Source organism: Perca fluviatilis, chromosome 9 (assembly GCF_010015445.1).
Source record: "Perca fluviatilis chromosome 9, GENO_Pfluv_1.0, whole genome shotgun sequence".
In the NCBI taxonomy this organism is placed as follows: domain Eukaryota; kingdom Metazoa; phylum Chordata; class Actinopteri; order Perciformes; family Percidae; genus Perca; species Perca fluviatilis.
In genome coordinates this window covers 22,124,367-22,134,601 of record NC_053120.1, presented here as the reverse complement: position 1 = coordinate 22,134,601, position 10,235 = coordinate 22,124,367, and the positions used below count along the sequence as shown (strand labels likewise).

Sequence of the window (10,235 nt, the reverse complement as noted above, 5' to 3'; positions counted from 1 at the left end):
TTGCTCCACTCCCCCTTCACTGCTACAAAGGAACAATGTTGCTCCGTGTGAAACGATAGCTACATACTTCTACATTGTACTCACAACTACAAGAATCAACGACAGATTGAGCACCGACTGTGAGCCAGATCAATACTTGGCTAATGATAGATATCTGCAGCTCATTCAGTGGGCATATGTAGCTATTACTGCAGCATCGATTCATCTCGTTCAACAACTTTTTTTATTTTTTATATGCATTGCAATGAAGACAGAAGCAAATAATTAGGTTTAAAAGTATTTAATAGTGACTGACTTTCACATGGTAAAACATCAAAAGAAGTGATGAGCATGAAAAACATAGTGTGCATTTTCTAACTACTGTGCATGGTCATTTCTCCACTGAAAGGTGCAGTAAGGGATCTCATTTATATTTTTAAACTACGTGGTGTCCCCTATGAGGCTTTGGCAGCAAGTTTCCACCTTTGTAGCCATTGTTGAAAAGTCAGTCCTCCTTTTCTGACCTCAGGTAGGACGTGTTGGGCTGGCCGATCCCACCTAGATGTTTCAACACACACAAAACAGAAAAAGTTAACCGGCAAACCAGACCTTTCACTTCCGACTGAAGGTATAAATCCAAAATAACAAACGCATTCATATGTAGAATTTTGTTTTTTTATCTGCAAGCAGCAAATATTTAAACAAGAGTTTACTATTAATGAACAATGAGGGAAAACAGGGTCTTCTTTTCATTGTTTTGGCCATAACTTAAATTGAACATAAATTTGACTCCGCTTAGGGCTGGGCGATGTTAAAATATCTAACTATCACAAATAATAGAAAAATCACACAAATAAATTTATCTTCAATGCAATGTACTGCATTTTCCTGTTATTAACTAGATCAGACAAACAAAACGGTTTTGTAGTTTAGAATCATAATTTGGAGAATCGCTGAAATAAAAATAAAAAAACTGAATTACTGACCAGCCCTAACTTGTCAATCTCATTCATGTATTTTTTTCCTCTCCATAGTGGACTTCATTATGGTAACAAAAAAAATAAAATAAAAAAAGACAAGTAGTCAGACAATTAGATAACAAAAATTGCAGTTTCACAGAGGCATCTAAACCACTTATTTGGAAAGCAAAAACAGAAACACATCATCCATTGCATTGTAAAACTGTGTACACAATTAATGCAAGTACAGTATTAAAGTTGAACCGGGAAGGAGAAACTAATGGACGTTCAGAACAGGCTGTTTCAGTGATATTTTGTCACATTCACTTTCATTTTCACTTGCAAGTGTAGTTTAGGTAGCATGGTTAGACAACAGACTTGTTTAAAACCTGCACGGTTATGGTGCATTCTTTTTGTCTTCTAATCGCGACTAGTAGCTCGAGTGTGACGTCACATCAGTGTCGAAAAACGAATAACCGCGGGTTGTTGCGTTCTTTTTGTCACACAATACTACGAGTCGGAGAAAAGTTTTATGTAACATTTTTAGTAACATTTAGGATTCTATTCACCCAGTTATTGACATATTACACAAATATATTTCACAGTTTGATACATGAAAATTACGTTTTGATTAACGTTAAGGCTACTGCTCTGCTTTCTGCTCAAGACTGGGCTTAAAGCCATTGTTGTCATATAGCAACCGAGCGTCCCTAGCCAATTTCAGCACAAGCTACAAAATAACTAATTAGGCGGTATTTAACTCATAATAAGACTGTAGCGACATGCCTATAGGTAGCAGCATACAGTGCTATGTGTACGACTTCTTCATTTGGTTACAACAAAGACAAAAGTGCTTAAAATTGTAGAACACCACAATGTTTACTACGTGTGATGCACGACGTAGACATCTTTGAAAGTGACCTCGGGGTCCTCTGAGTTCAGACGACTTGATGAGTCGTATATACGACCTCGGGGGCGTTCTTTTTGCAACTTCCGGTTCGTAACTCCGGAAAACGACTCATAGATCAACTTCGGTGGACAAAAAGAATGCACCATAACTTATGCTGCTTGCCCTCATGCACTCCACTGCAGAGCTGTGTCAAGCAGGCTCATCCCCAAATCTCAGCAATGAAGCTGGTTGGTAAAATGTTAACTGATAAAAAGACTTTAGAAAGGAAACTATAAACATGCTAAATTGTGGTGCATTCATTGTTTTACAATAGGTTATCTACTTCAGAAATGTGCCTCACCAGTAAGAAATGGCAGTTTTGACTTGTGCCCCATAAGAAAGGCCTTGGGCGCTACGTTGGGTGAGGCCTCTCACTCTCGGTACCAGAGCCTCCAGAAGCTTCTGATCCTCCTCCACGATTCTGGACAGCAGAGCTAGGAGGCACAGTGTAGACACACAGTAGTTTTGTTGTTACTAAAATGTATAATAATTCCTAAAACTTTTTTGCATTAATTCATTTGCATTGCTTAAGCATGATAAAAAGATTCACTCTTGATGAATTTCCCCGATTACCTTTCTGATCAGATGCATGTAATAACTTTGTTTCCTTCTGTATTTTCTGCAGGGTAGCAGAATGAAGTTGCTGTAACTGTTGGAGAAAATGCAACTCAAGCTGCTGGGAGCGTGCATGGGAACACAACTCTTCTGGAGCCTGAAGTGTAAGACGAAGGAGAACATTTCAAAGTCAGAAAATGAAGCAAAGGGGAACACATACAATGAAATTAAATGCATCTATATAAAAAGCAAAAAATAACTAGTAGAGCTGTGCACTTAATCAAAATGTTATCGTGATTATGATTTTAGCTCCCAATGATCACAAAAACAGAATAATCGAGAAAAACAATTATTTAGCTCATTACGTTACGTTTTGCAAGTAAACTCTTTTCTCTTGTGTTCTGAATGAAAAAAGTTTCAATAGGAAAAGTACTAAGGCAAAGTTCACAGCTGTGTTTTTTTTTTTACTGTAGATTTATTTAACTTTTTAAAGCTAATTCACGTGGCCGGGTTAGCTCAGTTGGTAGAGTAGGCGCACATATATAGAGGTGTATGCCTCGACGCTGAAGGTCCAGGGTTAGAGTCCGACCTGGACTATTTCCTGCATGTCTTCCCCCTTTCATATCTAGCTGTCCTGTCCATTAAAGGCTGAAATTCACAAAACAAATCTAAAAAATAAAGAAGCTAATTCACAATAAGGCTGTTGTGCCTCTGAAGTTTGGATAATATTTTTTATAAGCTCTGCTGGTGAAAGGACTGGGGTCGAGCAATGGCACTTGCAGTCAGCTTGCCAATTAAAACCACTCTGGGCATATGGCGTTTAAGGAGCAGTGTGAACTTTAGGAGCTGCCAGCACAACTTTTATAGGAACGTAGTGAGTGTCTGCAGGAAAACTTCATATGCAAAGTTACACAATGTTTTAGAATGTTTAAAATGCATATTAATGATAATCTAATTATATTCATCATATGTTTTTATCATTTGAAAAATAATTTTGTCATGAATAGTTCCATAGGTTTAACAACAAGATTATAGGTAATAGTCACTGAATGGCCTTTGAATACAAACATCAAACTAACTCAACCGAAGTACTGACAAACATATACCATATAGTGTTGCTCTGGGCAAGAAGAAGGAAATAATTTGTTTTCTTCTTTTTTTTTGTTTTACACAACAGACTGATGCATTACATGCCCATACTCACCCTGTACTGTGGGAAGGCCATGCTCTGACACAAGCTGCTAAAGGTCGGGGACTGCAAGCGATGGATGGACAACCATGATGCAGGGATTCTTTGCATTCTGAAACAACAGAAAAAATGTGGAATGACTGGGGTTTACCTCTTCAGGTATCAGGCAACTTATTCTTAGGCCGGTTACACGCGTGGTGTGAGCGTGGCGTTTCTGTTGCGTGGATTTTTCTATGTCTTTACACGCAGTGCAGTGCTGCTGCTGCTGCTAGCCTTGTCTGGACACATGTATGTTTCCCACTGATAAAATGAAATACCATGTTAAACATAAATATATACTGATTTGATTACAGCAAAGACAACGTCGGCAGTAGTGACAGCAAAATAGGCTACAGAATATTTCGTTCTGTATTGACAGGTGCAATATTAGAAAATCCATTTTTTTTTTTATTACATTTATATCAAAACCTAGAGACTTTCAAACAACATGTCATTTATTAATATGTATTCGTGTCTAAACGACACATAAACATCTTTTCCCATTGTATTTTGGCTGGAAACACTTCCAATATGCTTGCGTGTCGCATGAAAAATAGGCGTCTGTTCTATTTCTAGCAGGCACGCGTTTTCGGCGCGGCTCGAGCCGTGCCTGAGACGCACGTGTCACGCAGGCAGTGTGTAAGCTCTAACCTGTTAACATGGGAGCCGAAATATAAACAGACACACCAAGCAGATGACACGCTCGCACCATGCATCCAGTGTGTAACTGGCCTTACCCTTCAACAGTCCTACGGTCCAGAGCAAGAAGCGAAACCGTTCCCAACTGTCGGGCCTCCTTGGAAATGGAGTTCCTTTGACTGCTGGCTGCAGTGGTGACCACTTCAAACTGTGGCACCAGTTTGCCCTGTACAAAACCCTGTAACTGAAACAAGACAGAGGCATATAAATCCTCAAGAGATGTTAAAAGAGGTTGTTTTTTTTAGCTTGAAGATGTTAAAACCACAATGAAGCAAATCTTATAATAATTGCTCTACATCAGTGTTATAGATGGAGAACATCCACACCTCTGTGTGCAGACGAATCAGCTCCATCTTGGCCGTGGAGTTCCCCTTAATCAGACCTCTGATATGTTCCTGTCTGAGAACCTGGAGAGACACACAACAGAACATGTTTAATGAGATATGTTGGAGAAAAACTGACACCTGCATTTTTAATTCATAAAAGGTTTGGCAAATCAAAATGTTTATCTACAGACAGTTAACACACAATCAAATCCTATAGACCACATTTTCCTAAATAATTACTGATATATTTTGAAACATGTAGAAAATGCTTGATCCAGGAGTAACACTGGCAAAGGTTATGAGAGGTCTCATATTGTAAGTTCACTCTCACCACTAGTTGTCTGAAGTCAAGGATGCTCTGCCACTGGCTGTGGAGGTTCCTAAGCGCCTCCTGACGGCTTCTGGCATGCTGGTCAAGTTGGATACATCTGTCTCGGATATGATCCCTGGTTGCCGCCTGCATCACACACTGAAGTTCCACTTCTAAAGCTGACCTGACAGCAACAAAGAAAAAGAAAAAAAAAAAAAATCACATCTCTAATTTGACTATTAGCTACTCTTTGTGTTAGCAACACTTATTGCAAATGCAAATCCAAAAATAGCAACAACAAAAAAACATGCAGAGAATGAGACAAAAAAGAAGAAATTGTTCAATCTTCAGTTACAAATGCTTGACAATAATGAGCTCCTACTACTAAATAATTCTGCTCCTTCTTCCTGAAGTTTGTAGTCTGAAATTTCATCACCAAAATATTATTGCTGGGATTATACGCTCTTTTCATGACTTGTGGGAACCTCATAAACAAACTCTACAGTGAGTCTGTCTGCTTACAGTGCCAAGGTGTCAATGTGGAGCTCATCTGCAATGCCAGACACCTCCTGCTCCACCTCCTTCTTGCGGGCCTGGAGCTGGTTTTGGAGCTGCTGGACTCTGGAGCGAGTCTGGGCCAGTTCTACCAAACTCTGTTCCACCTCTTCCCAAGCAACCTGGAAATGACAACAAATGCGCAATTCCACAAATAAAAAATGTTTTAATTCCAAACGCATGGACATGTCTTCTACTGTGAACTTCCTGAATATTACATTACAGTGTCTATGTGCATTTGTGTATAGCACCTCTAAGAGGCTCTTAACGGATGGCAACTCATTATCCTCTTCTGTTGACATGTCCAGTAGGTGATTGCTTTCATAGCGGAACCTGCAATTAAAATGTTACATAAATACGCTTAACACTGAAAACTTTTTTTGTAGTTTTAAAAAAAAGGTAGAGAGAACAATATAATAATGTTGAAGTTTACCGCAGAGCTGTCACATCTTGTGTCACATCCAGAGAGGCGAGTTTCTTTTCTAGTTCGTTCTGCTCTCTGGAAGCTAAACCCTCCAATGCTAAGAGGATGTGGTTTGGCGGATAATCACCCAACAAGTTCTGATGACATGACAAGCAACAACATGTTAATTCAAAGTGAAAATTTACAGTATATAAACTTAGCACAAAAAGTAAGAAAATTTGCGTTTGGTAGAATATTTCTCTGTGGTAACAATGCTTTTTTTGGCAATAAATCTTATACTGTTGGAAAACCTGTTCAGTTCCCTTTCAAATAGTGCCCTATTTGTAAGGAACATGCATTTGTGGGATGATCAACAGCACTGAGTATGTGGGTTGCACCTATGAAAAATTTGCCAAATCTTCTCTGCCAATGCCAAACATATGCAACACGTACACTGGAACCTGAACATGTGGAGGAACGTTATGTTCAGCGATGAGTCCAGATTCTGCCTACGGCAGTTGGATCGCAGGGTCAAAGTGTGGAGAAGACGCGGAGAACGCTATGCTGATTGTTGCACCGATAGAGTAACACCATTCGGTGGAGGCAGTGTGATGGTGTGGGGCGGCATCTCCCTCACTGGAAAAACAAGACTTGTCATCATTGGAGGCAATCTCAATGTAGAGAGATATAGAGATGAGATTCTGCAACCAGTGGCAATCCCATATCTCCACAGCCTGGGACTGAACTCTATACTCCAAGATGACAACGCTCGCCCCCACAGGGCAGGGTTTATCAGAGACTACCTCCAGAATGTGGGAGTGGAGAGGATGGAATGGCCTGCCAGCAGTCCTGACCTCAACCCCATTGAACACTTGTGGGATCAGCTTGGGCGTGCTGTTCGTGCCAGAGTGACCAACACAACCACGTTGGCTGACTTGCAACAAAGAATGGGATGCCATCCCACAGCAGTGTGTGACCAGGCTGGTGACCAGCATGAGGTGGAGGTGCCAGGCTGTGTATGGTTCTTCCACACGCTACTGAGGCTCCTGTTTGTGAAATGAATAAATTGTTAAATTGCCAATATGTCTTGTTTCTTCAAACTTCAATCATCCAATTCACCAAACGAGTCAATGGCAGAATAAGCTGTTTGGCATTGGCAGAGAAGATTTGGCAAATTTTTCATGGGCGCAACCCACATACTCAGTGCTGCTGCTCATCCCACAAATGCATGTTCCTTACAAATGGGGCACCATTTCAAAACACAAATTTCCTTACTTTTTGTGCTAAATTTACATAATTGTAAAAAAATATTAAGTGAAATTTGATCAATACGCACTAACCTCCACAGCACTCAGCCAGTACTGAAACATAGCAGTCCTTTGTTCACGAGTCATACTGAGATGAAATGGAGAGATAAGTGATTAACTCAAGAAAGAAGAAGTTGACAACATTCCGAAAGACAGTTTCTGAATAGTGGATTTCTCAAATGCTGTATCACTGTAATCCTTACTGTTTGGTTGCAGAGTGCATCGTTTTCAGTTCACTCTCTTGTAAAGACTGATAGAAGTGGACCCTGTCATCACACAGCTGTCTCACTTCACGCTAATGGGGAAAAATAAAAGAAATGGGATTATTTCCCTCAGTCTGCAGCGGATATATTACAGGCCTCTTGGTCAGATTCGTGATCTGTGATTTAAGATCAACTTGTTCTAAAATATGCAGCTGGCAAACATAAAATCAGTGCATATCTCCACCAGCTGTAGAATTATGATATTACTATCAAGATGGCATAACAAGATACATAATAAAACACCACGTAGATAAAGGATAGCAGCAATACACCAAGATAGATAAAGTGCACCCTACTCAACTCTACTCGTTAAGATACAGACCATATTTAGGCAGCTCTTACCAGGACCTGTGCCTCTGCTACGACTTTAGAGTTGAGGCTGTCACCATCACTGCTGCTGGAAGGCTTATTATCAAACAGCACTTCAATCTCTGCTTTCCTGCAAAACACAATACAGTTCTTACTTATGCTTTACATGATTAGTACAGGTGTGTAACTGATCTTACTTCATTCATTTTTATTTTACTTTAACTTTTAATGTTTTGCCTTACCTGGCCAGCTGTTCCAATGCCTGGCTGTGCCCACTGACCGTTAGCGTGTCATCAGAAAGCACCTTGCGGCCCAAGATGCAGCGCTGCCTGAAGGCCTGCAGGAGCAGCTCTCTGCGCCAGCTGTCCTCCAACTGGGTCCAGGTATGGCTGATGGACTGCTCTATTGGTAAATTGCAGAAATCACTGGTGTGGGAGATCATTAAATATTGTTTGAGCTAAGCAAACTGCAGCAATGAGCTGGCTTTCCTCCTTCTGCAAAGACGTAATGTAGTCTTATCAGATACCCAGCCATGTGATGGACTAACCTTGTGTAGCCAACTGATCTTCTGTTCCACTGATTTGAGAGTCCAGGTGAGTGATCTCAGCTCTGAGCTGCTCGATCTTCCTCTGAAGCTCTCTCTGCTTAGCAGCATCACTCTGGCCCTCAGCCTCCTTCAACTGAACATGCAAAAACAAATCTTAGTTTATCTGTGGCTTTCTTACTGAAAATTCCACACTGTGAATCACAAGTGTGATCACTCAAGATGAATCATGTACTACATTGAGCAGGTATATCTTGAAATAGAAATAAACCACAACAAGGAAGAAGTTGTAGCCTACCTCTTTGTGTTGCAGAACTTTGTACCTTAAAGATCATAAAGTAAAGGAATTTACTAGATAAATGCTGAACACACAGTGGTCGTGGCTGAGGAATTTAGCATACTGAGTGATACCAAGTATAGGAAGTGGGCATAGTTAGTATTTTACAGTAAGTATTTTTGGGGTATTTATAAGTCAGCACAACAGACAATCGACAGGAAAACCAAGAGCGAGGGAATAGGATGCAGCAAAAGGTTCCTCACAAGGTTTGAACCAGGGACAACCAGGACTCCCCAAGAAAGCATCCACTATATGTATACCACCCTTGGCAATCACAGGACGGTGTTGATGTGGTGGCAGAGAGGCTGTATACACATACAAACTGCATCAAGTCTTGAGCAAGATACATTCTCTTCTATCTAAGTGACCTCTCACTCACATGTACAAGATCAACAAAATGACTAAAATGTACACATGAAGTTGCCATGGCCACTGCAAAGACGCTAGTGGCTTTCAAATCCTCAATCAGAACCTGAAAGGATACCACTGGAGATTGCCACGCATGATCCTCACGTTCCTGGAAAAACAGAAAAACAGTCAGAGAGCTGTGATCTATTATTTGCCCATCTTCCCAGTCACAGAGTGTACAGAGGATGAGACTGCAGTTTATTTTAGAGATTAAGCAATTTATCAGAAGCCATGCTGTTCTCTCTTTTGACCAGACAAATGGAGACGGAGTGCGTTCTAAGATGACATACAAGAAGCCAACATTACCCCAAGGGGTTACAGAACAGTAAGGCAGTGTTAAGACTAACCTCTGGTGAAAAACGTGTTGAATAATATATTTCCATAGTGACTTCCCTGTCCCGATACAGAGCCTATAAAACAAATGATCAGCATTATGTTTGTTCCAACGCTACGAATAAGCTAAGCATCAACTGTGAGGACCTGTACGTTAACATACGTTATCAACAGCGATAGTAAATACACGCTGATACCCACGTTTTAAAATAGCTGTCATTTGGCAGGCTGTCCGGGGACAGATTGAACTCCTCTGTCGCCCAACGTTTCATCTCCCGCACAAGATTTCTGTCCGCCATCCTGACAGGCAACATAAAGTAATTAAACAACTTGTAACGTTAGGTAGCTAGCTAGCACCACCACCAACAGGCTGCTATTCTTGTCAGCTAACGTAGTAGCTTGCGTCGTTGACCACATTTTGCTAATTGTACTGGTTGAACTTACTCTGTTCTTGTTGAGGATGCGATTTTACTTGAATACAGGTAATCGACGGAAATGCTTCTAGCTAGTTAATTATCTAGCTAAAACCGTCTAAAACGCTCAAACTTTCAACTTCCCGCCTGTTCGCAGTAACGTTATTTCCGGTCAGCATATCCGTTTAGACAGACAGCGCCGCCTCTAGTCGGTTGTTGTCATGGATAGATGGATGGATGATTCAACTTTATTAATTAATTTCTTGTTTTATTTATTTCTCAAATACTCTGTGGTGATATCCCTGGTATGATCACTTTTGTTAGTATGTGTTCCATTGGTATAAATAAATAAATAGCA

The 10,235-nt window shown here is 40.5% G+C and overlaps 1 protein-coding gene across 1 annotated transcript; it reads right to left on the bottom strand.

Annotated features, from left to right (window-relative positions):
- Positions 1 to 264: 264 nt before the first annotated feature.
- Positions 265 to 10,078, bottom strand: haus5 (HAUS augmin-like complex, subunit 5). The gene is made up of 20 exons (XM_039812017.1): positions 9,909 to 10,078; positions 9,666 to 9,764; positions 9,479 to 9,541; positions 9,208 to 9,240; positions 8,685 to 8,709; positions 8,390 to 8,522; positions 8,085 to 8,244; positions 7,876 to 7,972; positions 7,474 to 7,565; positions 7,304 to 7,358; positions 5,994 to 6,121; positions 5,812 to 5,893; positions 5,528 to 5,682; positions 5,027 to 5,189; positions 4,696 to 4,776; positions 4,408 to 4,553; positions 3,647 to 3,743; positions 2,461 to 2,599; positions 2,189 to 2,321; positions 265 to 537 (listed from the first exon to the last, which is right to left on the bottom strand). The coding sequence occupies exons 2-20, from the start codon at positions 9,761 to 9,763 to the stop codon at positions 435 to 437; spliced, it is 1,983 nt and encodes a 660-aa protein (XP_039667951.1). The 5' UTR covers position 9,764; positions 9,909 to 10,078; the 3' UTR covers positions 265 to 434.
- Positions 10,079 to 10,235: the final 157 nt, after the last annotated feature.